The sequence below is a fragment of the Miniopterus schreibersii genome (assembly GCF_964146895.1).
Source record: "Miniopterus schreibersii genome assembly, chromosome: 14".
NCBI classification, from domain to species: Eukaryota; Metazoa; Chordata; class Mammalia; order Chiroptera; family Miniopteridae; genus Miniopterus; species Miniopterus schreibersii.
The window spans coordinates 50,656,175-50,673,248 of NC_138114.1; the positions used below are offsets into that span (position 1 = coordinate 50,656,175).

The following is a 17,074-nucleotide window of genomic DNA, read 5'->3' on the forward strand; positions in this document are numbered from 1 at the left end:
TTCCTTAACCTTTCAAAAAATTTCAAACCTCTGCCCTGGCCAGTGTGTCTCAGTTGGCTGGAGCATCGTCCCTGACACAGAAAACTCGGGCTCAGTTCCCGGTCAGGGCACACACCGGTGGAGCTGTGGCTGCTGTGCCATGGCAGCTCTCAGGCGGCTCTTTTTTGAATGATTGTTATACAGAAAATGGAAAACTCTGCTCCCCTCCGTCCCTCCCTCTCTCCACTCCTTCGTGTTCTCCAGTAAGCAGAGAATACAGCTCAAGAGTGGAAGGTTTCTGCTCCTAATAAGTTGACGTGTCGGTGCCGGCTACTGTTTGGGTTAAGAAAGCAGCGGTGCTGTACAGCATAGAAACGAAGCGATGCTCCTATTGTTTCAGACACCAGATGTGGACTTCTGGATTATCCCCATTATCCAAGGTTTCGTGCAGATTGAAGAACTTGTGGTTAATTATAGTGAATCATCTGATGATGAGAAAAGCAGCCCAGAGACCCCGCCTCAGGAGTCTACCTGTGTAGATGACATTCACCCACGATTTCTAGTGGCGCTCATTTCACGTCGCAGTCGGCACAGAGCAGGTGAGCGGAGGGCTGTAATACCATGCAAATCAAATCCGGGCGAGAATGGGAAACCTGCGGGGGTGTTGACATGCTGATGACAATATGGACTTGGAAGCACAGTTGGTTTCAAAGTGCTCAGTCACTCTGTGATGTGATTGGGGACCAGTTATTGGAGAGAGGTGAGTTGGGGAGAGTTAATGAAGGGAGAAAGAAGGGAGGTAGAGAGAGAGAAGAAAGATCGTGCTTCTAAAATACCACTGTCCCACTGACGGGCTGCATTGCAGTAAGAAATCCTTCCTGAGTGCTAGCACCTTTGGGAAAACCCTTCTCTTTCAGTGTGCAGGAGCTAGCTTAGCTTCGACTTGTACAAAACAGTGATGCATACAGTTATGATTTGGGGTAAGTTGATCCAGTTCTGCCTGGCAGTTACACATTAGATCCCCAAGGCTGTCCTGAAAGAGAGAGATTTGGTTAAGAAGCATACTCTAGTCAGGCTAAATCTTTTAAAAATGTTGCTGTTTTCTGTTTTAATTATTTTTTTAGGAATGCGCTATAAACGAAGAGGGGTAGATAAAAATGGAAATGTTGCAAATTATGTGGAGACTGAGCAGCTAATTCATGTTCATAATCATACCTTGTCATTTATTCAAACACGAGGCTCTGTGCCTGTCTTTTGGAGCCAGGTTGGCTACCGATATAATCCAAGACCTCGGCTGGACAAGAGTAAGCATGTCAATTATTTGGTTTGCAAATGATATCAAACAGAATATTTTTTAAAATATTAGATACTATATAAATTTGGATTTGCTTTGCCAGATATTTCATTCAAAAACAATAACACATACAGTAAAATTTAGTAGAAAGTGATATAAACACAAGAGTAATAATGGTTGTTGACAGTTTAATTTAACAATAAAAAATCCCCCAACAATAGAGCAAAACAGCTTATTTCTAATTTTAAATTCTTGGTTTTTTGAAGAATACGTTATTGGATGTTCAGTTTTGGAAAAGGGCAAATGAAGCCAATATTTGTAGAAGGAGGAACTATCTTAAGATGGCATCTACAAGATATGATGCCTTTGTTCAGATGCCTCATTGGGAAATGTCTGTTATTGTTGTTTCAGTTATTGAGTAATTTATTTCAGTATTTTAACTCTAGTACTGGAATAGGTAAATCATATCAATCTAATTAGATTACTGAATGAGGTTGATTTTTTAAATTGTTTACAGAATATTTTCTCTCAAAACAATTTATATTTCTGAGAATTTGGTAAAACTTCAGCTTTTAATATCCTTGATTTAGAGAGGTTTTTATTTTTAAAAAAATAAAAACATGAAACCTTTTCTGACAAGTAGGCTCGATATACAAATAATCAATATTATAATTTCAGTTTGTACTTTATGTTTCCATTTAGTCTAATTGGGGGAAAAAGAAGTCAGAGATCTTTGGCTTAGCATTTCATTTTGAAACATTGATTCTAGAAAATCTTAGTTACATTTGGGCTTTCAATAAATTTTTTAAAAGTAAGAGTAAAGATGGAATAGACACTAATTTCTGTTTTAATCCGGGGAGGAAAAATAGATTTTGTATCACTTCTTTGTAGGTGAAAAGGAAACTGTTGCCTATTTCTGTGCCCACTTCGAAGAACAACTGAAAATTTACAAAAAACAGGTGGGCTTTGATCTGTAGTAGTAAATGTTCCTTCATATTTAGAAATGATTGTGTATCTGTTTCTTTAAATTTTATAAAAATAGCAATGTACTATTCATAATTAAGCAAAATGGCATTTCTCATGAAGTTAAAGAATATTTATAAGCTAAGAGTATTAATATTTTTAAGAAATATTGTTGTCAGCTACTTTAGACCATTTTTATTTTTTACTTTTAATTTTTACTTTTTAAAATCATTTGTATTTTTCAATTATAGTTGACTAGACCATTTTCAGATAAGAGATTAGTCTGCTATCAATTATTATGATTTAAGAAGTATCTAGAGTAAGAAATGAAAGACACCTCTCAGTATCACCCATATAGTCTACCTCCTGGAAATAACAATTTGATATGTATCTTTCAGTATCTTTTTTCTCTGCCCACCTTTCTTATGTATTCACACACTCATGTAGGAATGTGATCGTATAAACCAAAATGTGATAAAAACTGTTAGATGAAATACAAGTTCAATAAGATGACCAGATTTCAGATACAGAATTGAACTAGAGCAGTCAGTAACTCTCTGAATCCATTAGCAATGACCAGTCTGAATGTGTAATGCCATGGGATGCATTTTTCTAACAGCAACAAAAATAAAATATGAAGAAATAACCTAAAATCTAATAAACATACAAAAAAGATACCATGGTGGTGGTGGTTGGGTGGGGAGAGGGGAGAATTTCTGAAGAACACAAAAGAAAATCTGAATAATGGAGAGAAAATACCATATTCTTAGAAGGAACGACTCAATATTCTTCAATAGATTTCTGTTCTTCCAAAATTAATATATAAATTTTGTGCAATCCCAAAGAAAGTCCCCTGGGTAATTGTTCTCTGGGTGGTGGGCCCACAGTGGGTCTGACTGACTCATGGTGGCACCACTGTTGCGTTTGCCAGTGATTAGGCGTGGACCTGTGTCTGTCTACTGGCAGTTTGGCCAGTGAGGTCTGATGTGAGGGCAAGTCTGCTGGGAGCCTTCTGGGAAAGATTTCCTGCTCTAATAAAAAGAGACACAGGAACCAACAGTCCCTCTGTGGCTGCTGTGTCTGGATTTGGTATGGTGCTGCTATAGTTATATCAAGACCATAAATGAACCAGCCTGAGGATTGACCAATATGCTGAGGGTGGTGGAACAAAAAGATGGAAAGAACTGGTATCAGTAACCACTGAATTAAGCAATTTTGGAACCATTCAACTTTCAGACTTCTGAGATTTGAGTCAGTGGTTTGTCATTTGCAGTAAAACACATCTTGACATGCATATATACACATTCAAAATTTAAGTCAAAAGAGGGCTATACCATATACACTGTTCTGCAACTGTTTTCACTTAGTATCTCATGACTAACCATTTCTCCATTGGTAGACCTTTAGGGTATAGTTTTTGCTCTTATAAAAATTACCCAGAAGACATCTTTTATACTGTATGCTTTATAGAATAAATTCTAGAAGTGAAATGGCTGGGTCAAACAGTCTGTATGTAAAGTTGATATCCACCACTTTGTTGCTCCCCAGAAGATCACACCAGTGTCCACTCAGCAAAATGGGAGCCAGTGCTTATTTCCCCTGTATTCACCAGTGCTGTCTATATTTAGCATTCAACTTTTGCCTGCATATAGGTGAAACTAGTTTTCTGTTTAAAATTTGTATTTCTCTGATTATTAACAAAGTTGTAGTCTCATGTTTATTGGCTATTTATATATTATTTCTTGTGAATATCCTCTGTATCCTTTACCTAAGTTTTTCTTATTGAATTTATATTATTGGTTTTTGTGTTGCAGGTATATTTCCCTAGGTAGTTCTTTTTGTTTGCTCATTTGTTTTTTATCTTTGTATATATTGTCATTTGGTATACAAAGGTTTTAAATTTTTATGTTGCCGCATCTATCTATCTTTTTCTTTATGCCCTGTTTTTAATGTTATGCTTAGAAAGTTGTGTCTCATCTTACAGTTATGGAGACATCATCCCAAATGTTCTAGCTTTTTTATAACTTGAAGAAAAATATTTAGATCCTTAATACATCTAGAACTTATTTTGTATATAATGAGATGTAGGGAGCTAAAGTAAGTTTTTCCTCCCTATAGATAGATAATTATACCAATACCATTTATAGAATAGACTACATTTTCCCCAGAATGATATCATTATTATGTCTTAGATTTCTCAATATACATAAGCTTGTTTCTAGGCCACCTGTCTTGTTCTAAATGGAGTCATTCATTTCTGTACTAGTACCACAGTTTTAATTGCTATAAATTTAGAGTGTGTTTTGCCCTTCAATGGGACAAAATCCTCCTTTATTATTATTAGCTTTCAAATTTTTCCACATATTTACTCTTCCAGATGAACTTTAGAATTAACTTGTCAAGTCCATAGAAAGATCCCCGATCGATTTTTGATTGGGGTTTTTGAGTATATAGATTAATCTGGGGAGACCTGACATCTTTACAATATTGCCATCTAGCACCATGGTATGTCTCTTCATTTATTCAGGTTTTGTTTTATGTATTTCAGCAAAGTTATATACTGTCCAATATGTAGGTCTTGTATATTTCCTTTAAAAGTATTCTAAATATTTTCAAGACTTGCTATTATAAAGGACCTTGTTTCCATTATGTATTCTAGTTGATTACTGCAAATGTATAAAGTATTAAAAAGATATTAATGCCGTTGATGTAAGCAGTTCTCATAAACGTAAATGTAACAAATGAAAATCTAATTTTATAGGAAAAGATTGATGCTTGAGTGGACTAATCTCTAAGCATAGCTATAAAATATTTCTAAAACATAATTCAAAATAAATCACATTATGATTCTAACATCTAATTAAACTGAATTTTTCCCCCTTACTCTCACAGGTTATTATTAACTTAGTAGACCAGACAGGAAGAGAGAAAATTATCGGGGACGCTTACCTAAAGCAGGTGTTGCTTTTTAACAACTCACACCTCACTTATGTTTCATTTGACTTCCATGAGCACTGGTAAGATGGCTTCCTGAGATGAGACTTGATCAGTTCCAATGGTTGTGGTAGATGCTGCCACAGGGACCTAAGTTTCTCTTTATTGGGAAGGAAAATTTCAATGTTGGAAAGGGAAGGAGTATTATTTGTCTACTTTGTTTTAATTTTCATATGGATTTTATTTTGGCTAAAAATTTAACTTAATCCTGAAATATTTATAGTCTTTCTGTTCCAAAATAACTTGGAGACTTAGAGTTCCATTTTTCCTTTTATCATTCAATTAAAGAATTTCTGGTGCTTTACCTTTGTATTTGAGCCTGAGCCCAGCAGAAGTAATAAAGGCCCCTTACTTAATAAAAATCATCCTGCTGGCTCATTAGTCACACTTCTTTCTCTGTGGGTAAACCTCGCTAGAATTCGCTCTGGAAAATCAACAATTAGTGAACCATTTGATAACTTTAACTTGTGTATATTCTGAAAGCAAGGTTCTTTTGTCATGACCCTGGCTCTAACGTGGGTTCATTTACCTAAGTGTTGAAAATTTGGTGGGGAGAGAAGCTTTTGATATCTTTATGTTCTGGTATATTCTTAAGTATATTTTCTTCCACAGTGCAGATTAGCTATAAACATTTATGTAATTGCCTATATAAATTATAATAGTGTTAACCTCATGTACTTAAAGTAATAACTTCCCTTAATTTTTCCAAACTACCTTAAATATCATGTCTTCAGTTTAAGATTTTCTCTCTTCCTTTGGGCTTGTGTTTCAGCCGAGGAATGAAGTTTGAGAATGTTCAAACGCTAACGGACGCCATTTATGACATTATTCTGGACATGAAGTGGTGTTGGTACGTATTTCTTATTTCATGAGAAGTCAGCTTGACAAACTCTTGCTCTGTGAAATCGTGTATTTGTTTAGCACCACTAAGCATTAAAATAATAGCGGCGAGCTGAGCAAGCACTTCTGGTTTTCTTGTTTTGCTTCCCAAGTCCTGTTCTCCTTTTAAAGAGAGGGTTAGTTGTTCGGCATTGTTAGCTTTGAACAGGGAGAGGGTCAGGTGGTTGGGCAAAGTGGAGTGAAATGCCCTTGACTATTCTTGCATCCCTTCTCACGCTTCATAGCCCAGTGTTCTCTTTCTTGTCATCCCTGATGGGGAAGGGAGGCTTAGAGGTACTTGGTCTCAGTTTCCAGGCTTTTAAAGTTATCAGAGAAGGATGATGGTTCTCAGCCTACAGGAGGGAGATGCATGAAGAAGAAATTGGCTTAAAGGACAGAACAGAACTGTCAATTGGACTTTAAGGCCACCAGTGGCCAGAGAAATGAGATGAGCGAGGCATGCTGCACGACTCCTCACTAGGTGGTAAAGGGAATGAGTGTGTTCAAGCTGATTCAGATGCATTTCTTCTTGGAGTCAAAAAGGAGGGACAGGATGGTGTTTTAAAGTGCCTTTTGGTTTTAAGTGTGCAGAAAAGCATAACTCGGGGTTGTGTCAGCTCTGCCTAGTAGTTGTGTGACTTGGGGCAGGTGACTGCACCTGTTTTTTTCTTTTCAAAATAGGGTAGTAATACCTTCCTTGTTGAGTTATTGCATAAGTTAACAGTGTCTACAGAGGACTCCGGAATGCCTGCCACATCATGATTACCCAAGCAAAAGGATAACCAATGCTGCTTTTCTTATTGTTAGGCTTTAAAGAATTGTGGTTTTTGAAAAACATATTAAAGTATTTCATGTGAAATAATCCCATACTGTTTTTGACAAGGGTTGATCAAGCCGGGGTAATATGTAAACAAGAAGGGATTTTTCGAGTTAATTGCATGGACTGCCTGGATCGCACCAACGTGGTTCAAGCTGCCATTGCACGAGTGGTCATGGAGCAGCAGGTAATTTGGAGTCTGTTAGATCGTAAATATTCATTTTTAATTTTTTCAAGCATAAACAAATAACTAAAATCTTTGTTCTTTAGAACATTAATGGCATACAAACGTCCTTGTTGCATTAAAACCTGGAAAGCATAACCTCCACTAGAAATAACTTGAATCAAGTGGCATTTTCTTAAGTACTCATTTCAAAAATGTGAGGCCCAACATTTTAAAATTTATTGGGTGGCACTTAAAAAAAGGTCACTTACCTTTTCCTCCCATCTCTAAACCCTCCCTTCTGTATTCGGAGCTGGGAGTCTGTACATTTCATTTCTGCTCGGCCAGCTGGCTTCACGTCAGGCTCTGCCAATAGTGGGCCCTAACGGAGGACCCTGAGGCTGGAGGAGAAAAAGGGACCAGCTTCCCCACCTGTGTTCTATTCCTGTCAGCAGTGCCATCACGGGCATTGGTTCCTTTGGCACCACAGAACCGCCACTTGCCTTTATGCCCCAGTTGGTGGCAGCTGCTTCCTGTAGGCATTATGTCTATTACCCATGTCCCCTTTTAGAGCTTTTTACTCTCTAACACCTGAGTTATGAATTCAAAGGTGGAAATTTCTAGCATGATTTCTAGGGTGTTTTGTGTGTTTTTTTTAATAGAATCCAGTGACTGTCCTTTGAGGATGTGAGTCTGTTCCTTCTAATGTCTCATTGAAGCAGTCAGGCTTTTGAGTCCAAGCCCTGGCTCTTCCACATACTAGGTGTCGACCCCATGCAAAGAACTTAACCTCTTCAAACTTCTGTCTCCTCATCTTTAAAATGGAGTAGTAAGGATATTGATTGCATAGGGTTGTTATGAGGAGTAAATGAGATAATTATTTTAACAAGCTCTTGGGCCCTGGCTGATGTGGTTCCGTTGGTTGGACCATTGTCCCATGCACCGAAAGGTCACAGGTTTGATTCCCGGTCAGGGCACATACCCAGGTTGTGGGTTCATCCCAGTTGGGGTGCATGCAGGAGGCAACTGATCCAATGTTTCTCTCACGTCAATGTTTTTCTCTCCCCCTCTCCCTTCCTGTCTCTTTAAAATCAATAAAAACATGTTCTTCGGTGAGGATTTCTTAAAAAATTAAAGTAAAATAAAATAAAATAAGCTCTTGGAACCCTAGCCCAAGCACAGAGATAATATTTATTGGGCAATTAGTGCTCTGCTACTATTAATACTGTTGTTTCAATGTGCTGTTTTGATAGTTTCACTTCACAGGGAAGCATAAAACAAATACAGAATATAATAGCATGCACATTAAAAATTACACCAAATACCATAAATATTTCATTCTATTTTTTCACCTGTAGCAATTCATAAAATTATCTTTCAAGTGGTGGTTTATTTTGAAAAAGTTAGAAAACACCGTTTCTTTCATTTAAGCATACTAAATTGTATATGAACATAATACCTTTTTTTGCAGTATACATTTTATGCTATGGTGTCCTGGTTTATATGTAATTAATCCACCAATGTGTTTATTTTAGCTGAAAAAATTAGGTGTGATGCCCCCGGAGCAGCCACTACCAGTGAAATGCAATCGGATCTATCAGATAATGTGGGCCAACAATGGTGACTCCATTAGCAGACAGTATGCTGGGACAGCTGCTCTGAAGGTAAATATCTGTAGCAAGCATTTTTGAATCATTCTGTGGGACACAGAATGTAGTTTAAGACTATCTTTGTTTTTGAAACAAAGGTATGTGGGCTACAGGTAGTAGCTGACTCCTTTCTAGAATGTTTCGCTAAGGCAGGGGTCACACATTCATATTTTTGCTGGGGCCAGGTAATGTGACTCAAGCAGGCCACCTGTTAGATTAAAGGGAGAGACGGGCTGTGTAGACCTAGTGAAGAGCCTATGCTGTCTCAGGAGGGTGCTGTTCTGCTACTTCCTTACAGGGATGGAGGCCCAGTGTCGCTAGATCCTCCAGTTTTTCAAGAGAGTTTGGAAATCTCGAATTGTGTGATATATTTGGTTTTAAAAACTTTATATAGACAAAACAAAACATGTCTGTTGATGGAATTTGATCCCTAGTATGATAATTTGCCTCCTAAATTTGTATCCCCACCCTGCCTCTTACTAGCTCTGTTACCTTAGGCAAGTCACTTAACCTCTCTCTCAACATTCTTCAGAAGCACACATGGAACATTTTCCAGGACAGATCATATGTTAGGCCACAAAACAAGTCTCAACAAGTTTAAGAACACAAAAATTATATCAGGTGTTTGTTTGTTTGTTGTTTTGTTTTTATTACAATAGTGGTATGAAATTAGAAATTAATAACAGGAGGAAAGTTTGAAAATTCACAAATATGTAGAAATTAACACTCCTGGACAATCAAAGGATACCACAGAATTACATAGGATCATGAGACTATATTGAACAATTATATGAGAACAAATTGGACAATTTAGAAGAAATAGGTAAATTTTTAGAAAGTACAACCTACTAAGACTGAATTATGAAGAACCAGAAAATCTGAGCAGACCGGTGAGTAAGAAGATTGAATCATTAAGCAAAAACCTCTCAACAAAGAGAAGCCCAGGACCAGATGGTTTCACTAGTGAATTCTACCAAACATTTAAAAAATTAACGCCAATGCTTCTCAAATTCTTCCAAAACACAGAAGAGGAGGGAACACTCCCAAACTCGTGTGATGAGGCCCTGATACCAAAGCTAGATATGAACACTACGAGGAAATAAAACTGCAGGCCAGCATCCCGATGAATATGGGCGCAAAAATTCTCAACAGAGACTAACAAACCAAATTTAACAGTGTCACACACCATGATCACATGGGAGTTATCTCTGGGATGCAAGGATGGTTCAACACATGCAAATCAATACATGTGGCATCCTGTATTAGTGGCATGAAAGATAAAAATCATAGAATCTAATAGATGCAAAGTAAGTTTTGAGGGTCTAATGTACAGCATGGTAATTATAGTTAATAATGTATAACTGAAATTTGCTAAGAAACTAGATCTTACTCTCACCACACACACACACGAAAATTGTGTGAGGTGATAAGTGTGTTAACCTTAATATAATCAGTTCACTACACACAAACACACACATACATATATCAAGTGATCATGTGGTGTTCAACCTTAAATTTATGCTAGTCTACTTCTCAGTTATATCTCAATAAAGCTACGGAAGAAAGAGAAATATTTTTTCCTTTGATATTAAACTTCTTTGGACTCAGCATTCATGTCTCTCTCTTCTGTAATAGATTCTTATTTAATTACTGTTTCCTGTGAATTACTTAACTAGTTGGCAGTGTCTTCTTCCAAAGTTGTCAGTGTTAGGACAAGGTCTGTTTCTGAGGTTGCCTTGGGTGGAAATAATGGGGTTGGGATGGGGGAAAAAGGGACTATGCTTTCCTTGCCTTAAGTTTAAGTCACTACCTCTCTAGGGACTTGTTCTGACACTTTTGTTGTCAAAGCAAGAGAAACAAAACAATTTAAATCCTCATTGGCTTATTCTACAGGGATTGTGATGTACAGTGAGGTACAGAAACCTGCTCTCTATATATACACACATCCACATACACAGGTCAGATCTCATTGTAATTTGTGGTTTTTCAATATCATACCAAGTTGAGGCTTGAAAACCTTTTTGGTTTGGTTTTGTTGTTTGTTATGTAATAAGTTTTGACCTGTAAATTCTCAAAATTCTTTAGATTGCCAAGAATGGCTTTACCTTAAAGCACAATCTCTAACTGAAGACTTGTTGCTACAAATAGCATGCTTATTTGACATGCTTGGGTCAGAGTCAAATAGTAATAGATATTTTAATTTAACTAATTATTTGGAAATTATAAAAGCCTAAAGAATTCCAGTCTTGAAAGCCCACATTGACTTTGGGGACATTCTTATGTTTAAATGAATTGTCAAATGACTTTTTCTTTGACAGGGTGACTTTACGAGGACAGGGGAAAGGAAGTTAGCAGGAGTTATGAAAGATGGTGTTAACTCAGCAAATAGGTATTACCTGAATCGATTTAAGGATGCTTATAGGCAAGCTGTCATAGGTAAGGAACGTAAAAGCCTTTCTTTAAAATCTGATATTCCTTCTGTGACTGTTTTACAGAAACCAATGTTATTAACATAGTTCGTATGTTTTATAATATACTTGTGCTTCTATATTGAGCATCTTACCCAGTGAATCAAATTCAAAATTTTAGAAGATTAGAATTTGACGCATTTTTTAGGCTGTAGCAACACAAGAAACCACTTATTTACATACGTATTTGTCAGTTTACTGTCCATTTAAGAGAAGGCAGGGTTGAGGCTCCTGGAGTATGGCATAAGGCACCCTAAAACCTCATCAGCTGAAAGCTCCATGTTCTGTTTGTTTTTCCATTAAGGCTGAGAGATGGAAAGAGAGAATTTTCTTTCTCTCCATGACATTTATCATGTGTTCTTGCTGTGGACAAATACTCCTTTCTCTCCATAGATGTGATTTAATAGGATATTAGCATATCAGATTAAGAGTTTATTCTAACCATTCTTAATCGTTTCTTAGAAGAGCAAATGGAGGGTAGATTGCCCAGTGGTATTCATGCTTTGGCATGTTTTAAATTTAATTTTCATTAAAATATTACCTGATAGGATTTAAGTAAATGTAGAGTGTTCTGGAATAGAACCAAATGTGACACCTTATGGTCTTTGAGAATATTTTTTAAATCCTGTTTTTAACTTGATATTTATCATGAAATAGCAGGGCCTAGACACAAGTCAGTCAGGAATTTGAGAAGTATAGTGTAAAGAAGTTTGGTTTGTTTGCCATAGATAGGGTGTGTGCTGACTGGAAAACAGGATTTTAGCAGTTTATTAAAGGAAAAATAAGATACCTTCCTCCTGTTGGTTAATCTAGTGACTCAAGTATGTCCTTGAGGACTCGGATTCTGTCCGTCTCTCAGTTTGACCATCCATAGCATCACCTTCATCCTAATCCTCAAGCTGGACCTCTCCAAAGTTGAGACAGAAAGACCAGAGGCAGTCTGGGCTATTGCTTTCCCTTGTAGGGCTGGTGGTGTCCTATCTCTCCCAGAAGCCTCCTCCAGTCTCATTGTCCCAAACAACTATAGGGAATGGGATTATAGTGGTTTGTTAAAGTTTGAGCCACATGCCACACCAGGAAGAATTTAGCTCATCTCTTCAGATCCTTTGCCCATTTTAAAATGGGCTTATTTGTCTTTTTATTGCGTTGTAGGAATTCTTTATATATTCTGGATACAAGTCCCTTATCAGATAGGTGATTTATAAATATTCTTTCCCATTCTGTGGATTGTCTGTTCACTGTCATGTTATTTCTCTTTGGAACACAAAAGTTTTAAGTTTTAATGATGTTCAGTTTATCTGTTTTTTCTTTTGTTAGTGATTTTAGTGTCCTATCTCCCTGCCGCCCCCCCAAAAAACATGTCTAATCAAAGGTATCAAATATTTACTCCTATGTTTTCTTATAAGACTTAGTTTATGGTTTAGATCTTCATTTTCTTTTGTTTTTTAAAAAATGTATTAGTAAACTAAGGTGATGATAGATATTAACGCTTTCTACTCTAGATTTGATGCAAGGCATTCCAGTGACAGAAGATCTTTATTCCATATTTAACAAGGAGAAAGAGCATGAAGCTTTGCATAAGGAAAATCAGAGAAGTCACCAGGAACTCATTAGCCAGCTCTTACAGAGTTACATGAAGCTACTGCTGCCTGATAATGAAAAGTTCCATGGGGGCTGGGCCCTCATTGACTGTGACCCCAGGTGAGTTGGAGTGGTGTCCTGGTAACTAACGTGCTTACATTTCTGATGCTCAGTTTTCGTAATTAATGCTAGGACTTGTCCATAAAGCTGTGGGCATGGAAGCATGGTGCATGGCAGTGTTCATATACAGGGCTGGTGCTAAGGCAAGCTGACTGAGGCACTCGCCTTCAGTGCATAATTAAGGAGGCACTAAAAAATTCAGTGAGAAATATTTAATGCAGTATTTGATATTAAAAAGTTTTAAAACTATGGTTCAGCTGGCTGCGTGGGTTTTACCCCCTCAGAATCTAGGTTTATTAACAAAACCATCTAATTATAATCTTCATGATTATGAGTTAGAAACATTTCAGAAAATTCTAGACCAAGCTCCGAGAATAAAAGGCTCCATTTAGATTTTTGTCACTGTCAGATGTTTATGTTTTCTAATTCTTTCTTAGATGATCTGTTGCTACGTTTGAGTGAGAGAGCATCTCACCGCCTCATTTACTTGCCAAAGCACATTCACCACTGTTGTCCGCATCCTTACCTTCTTTCTTGTGGTCACTGGTGGGCAAAATAGGCCTGTCAGAGTTAGAGTCAAAGATTCTGTAGGTTGTCCTATCAGCCCAGGTCTCATTGGCCAAGGTGTCTTCCCTGTCTTGTGGGTGCATAACATGTAAGCCAGTGTCTGATGGAGAATGGTTCTGTGTCAAGTCTTCGGTACAGACAGTGACTTGGATCTAAGGAGAGATGGGCAGGGCGCTCCACTGCTTACTAGGACAAAAGGATTGTCTGAGGGAATGACGTATTGAGGCCAGGGAGGCCTTGGACTTGAGGAATTTCTGTGGGCTTTTCCATGTCAGGGACTGACTGCTCAGGTTTGAGACTCACTCTGGTTTTGGAAGGATCCTCCTCTAAGGCTGACCACACCAGAAGTGGTTGTGTCTGACAACGGTTGGGGTGTTAGCTGCTTGGGCATTTGGGTTGTTTTCACCTCTGGCCGTTGTAATTAGTGATACTGTGAATAAGTTTTGCTTGAACACCTGTTTTTCTTTTGGGTAGACCTAGGAGTGGAAATTGCCAAGTCATGCATAATTCTATAACTTTTGAGAAACCACCAAACTATTTTCCACAATGGCTGCACCATTTTACATAACCACTAGCAATATATGAGGATTTCAATTTTTCTGTATCCTCACCAACACTTACCATTTTCCATTTTTAACTGTCATTCTAGTGGATGTGAAGTGCTATCTCATTGTGGTTTTGGTTTGCAGTTTCCTAATGACAAATAATGAGGATTTTTTTCTTGTGACTTTTGGCATTTGTTTATCTTTCTTAGAAAAATGTCTATTTAAGTCCTTTGCCCATTTAAAAAATTGGGTTGTGTCCTTTTGTTGAGTTGGGTCATGTTTGTGTAAATAAAGTTTTACAGGGACCAGGGCCAGGATTAGGGTGAGGCAAGTGAGACAGGGTTGTACATGTATAGGCTCAGATCCTGTCTTTTTAGAAAATGTTACTGTTTTGTTCATCATGATATTTTTGCATTAATTTTTATTTTTAAAAATACTGCACTAAAAATTATCCTGATGGCTGAGGTTTTTTCCACCCCCTTAAATATTGCACCAGAGACCACTGCCTCACTAGGCTCTCTGCAGTCACGACCCTATTTAAATGTTTGGCAGAAACAGTTATGGCAAGCAGTTTACAAATAGCCGTAGGCTGGGCAGCAGGAATGGCTGCGTTACCTTTTTCATCACCGCCCGCGCCCCAGCGGGAACTGTCCAGCACAGCCTGGCTGCTGGCCTGGTTCCTGCCCTCCCTGGGGCGCACCTACTGCCCACCCCCGGCCCCAGGCCTTTTTCTCTCCAAACACCGAGCTCAGCTCAGCTCATTCCCCCGTGGACAGCCTCTGGCGCGTACAGATCGGACCTCTCCAGCCTGGGCGTGTCCTTGCCCTTCCTCTGAAGTGGGAAAGGAGAGCGGCGCACTGCCCAGGCGCCCTCCGCATCTCCGCAAGCCCGCCGGGTATTTCCGCCACCGCAGCTTCTGCGCCGAGTAGCCGGCCCCTCCCTCTACCGGTAGTGGAGCGGCGAGGCAGCCCCGGCTTAGCCTGTGACAGGGCAGGGCACGCGCTCCGACGGTGCCAGTCCACCTGCCAGCCCCCTCCAACCCCTTCGCGAAGGCCTCTGTGAGCTCTGCCAAGGCCAGCGGCCCCCCGGCGCCCCTCCCCGCGGGGCTGGGGTCCCCGCTCCCCTGGAGGGTCCCCGGGGCAGACCTGCCGCGCATGCGCTCTGGGCGCGTGCCGCGGCGGAAGTGGGCGGCCGAAAGCCAGACGTCTTTCTGGGCGGGGCTTGGCGCGGCCGCTCTGCGGTTGCCGCAGTCGCCGCGGTTGCCGCAGTCGCCGCGGGCGTGAGGGCCGGCGCGGGTGGCCCTGCCAGCTTGGACTCCTCGACGGACAGACGAGATGCCGCGCTCCCACAGGCCTCCGCCCACCGCCCAGCGGTCAGCCAGCGCCGCGGGCAACGCCGCCGACCCCAAGCCTGAGGGCGGCAGCCTGGCCACAACTTTCAAGATTTTTCTCCTTTTTGCAGGACTTATGGTTAAAGTTCCTGTGGGGTTATATTTTTCTTGTAAATTACTCCTTTTCCAAAGTCTCCTGCTCATGTCCCCAGATGACAGTGGCTTTTACGCCACCATTGTCGCAGTGGTCGGGCTGCACGCGGTCCTGTCCGTCTTCGTGTTCGTCGTGTGGAAGGAGGGTCTGCCCGGCGCGCGGGGAGCCAAGCGCGACTAGGGCGCCTTCCCCGCGGCCGGCGGGCGCCCGGGCTCTCGGCGGCGGGGCGGGCACGAGCCCCGGCCGCTCCGCGGGGAGGGCGGGCGCGTGGGGACGGAGCGCCGGCGTGCCTGCTGCTGACCGAGGTAAAGTGCGGGGGCGACATTTTCTCGAGTGCCTGTTACGTGCCAAGTGCTTTTTTTTTTTTTAAAGACATAATGTTTTTGACTGAGGATCACGTCTGACTGATGTAAATATTAATGCCAAAATAGGAAAGGAGGGTTAGGTGACGCTAATTAATAGATTTTTTTCATATTAAAATACGTTGTGACGTAATTTTAATGACTTGGCTCACGCAACGATGTTCAGGGCGCACGGGAGTATCGGTGGGCGGGCCTGAGCCCCGCCCCCCGCGCGGCCCGCGGCCCGGAAGCTGCGGGCCGTTGGTTTATGGGGCTTTTCTCCACTGATTGATTAGCTAGTGCTCATTTTTGATCCATTGGTGTATTAGTGGGCCCTGGTATCTTAACTCATTCATTGTATTTTTGGCTGTATTTCAGTAGGTGAGAATTGAGAATTTGTTATTTTAGATTAAGACTAGATACGCTGCAACAGGGTGTTGCTGATGTAAAATACTGCAGTTTAAGCTTTTGGTAGAATTTTCTCTGCAGTCCTGGTTTAACAGTGACCTCATTCTGACGCAGATTAAATGGGACTCAAATTACATCTGCAAATGATTTTTTCCCCTGCTGTTTTCCATTTGTTTTTCAGTAGCGTTTCGATAAGTCTTGGCAAATACGTGTGGAGTTCTAAGGCAGAATTTTCCACTCTTTCAGTGCAATTTTGAGACTAATAGAATCTAGATTAATTTCCACCTTTTGTTTGGAAAGGCTGTTATTAATATTAGGTGAATATTAGATTAAAAGTTATGAGTTCAGAGTCTCCCTGTGTTTTCTGTTGATTTTGTAGATTTTATATGTTGACCGTTTTATTTGTAATCTTACAAAGATGTGCATTCTGCTGTAGTTTTTGGTATAGTGGTTCATCAACACTCGTCTAGAGTTTAACCTTTATTTTAAAGTAGAGATAAATATGGCAGAATAGACTTAGAATGAGGAAATGTTTGCTTGTTCCTTAAAAGCCAAGTAAATTAATCTAAATAAGGAAAATGCATAGTAGCTTGGGCTTGGTTCCATTTTTGCATGTTATATTCACGTAAATTCTTTCAAAGGATGCATTCTACATGTGCAAAAATAACCTTAACTGCAGTGTCATTTTAAGGGTTAGGCCATGTGAGTTCATCATCTAGACTATTTCTTTTCTTCCTTCTCAACCTCACATATTTCTCTTTCTTTCCATTTCCTTCCTTTACTGTTGTCCAACCCCACCCCCATCCATTGATTATTTGACCC

At 39.8% G+C, this 17,074-nt stretch overlaps 1 protein-coding gene across 1 annotated transcript in view; it reads left to right on the top strand.

The window, feature by feature from the left end:
* Positions 1-17,074, top strand: part of INPP5F (inositol polyphosphate-5-phosphatase F) — a 57,727-nt gene that overhangs the window by 33,972 nt on the left and 6,681 nt on the right. The window contains exons 7-15 of the mRNA XM_081158258.1: positions 380-578; positions 1,104-1,283; positions 2,165-2,232; positions 5,129-5,253; positions 6,003-6,080; positions 6,993-7,113; positions 8,625-8,753; positions 11,057-11,174; positions 12,709-12,907. Of these exons, the coding sequence (XP_081014384.1) occupies positions 380-578; positions 1,104-1,283; positions 2,165-2,232; positions 5,129-5,253; positions 6,003-6,080; positions 6,993-7,113; positions 8,625-8,753; positions 11,057-11,174; positions 12,709-12,907 (1,217 nt within the window). The remainder of the gene's footprint in view (positions 1-379; positions 579-1,103; positions 1,284-2,164; positions 2,233-5,128; positions 5,254-6,002; positions 6,081-6,992; positions 7,114-8,624; positions 8,754-11,056; positions 11,175-12,708; positions 12,908-17,074) is intronic.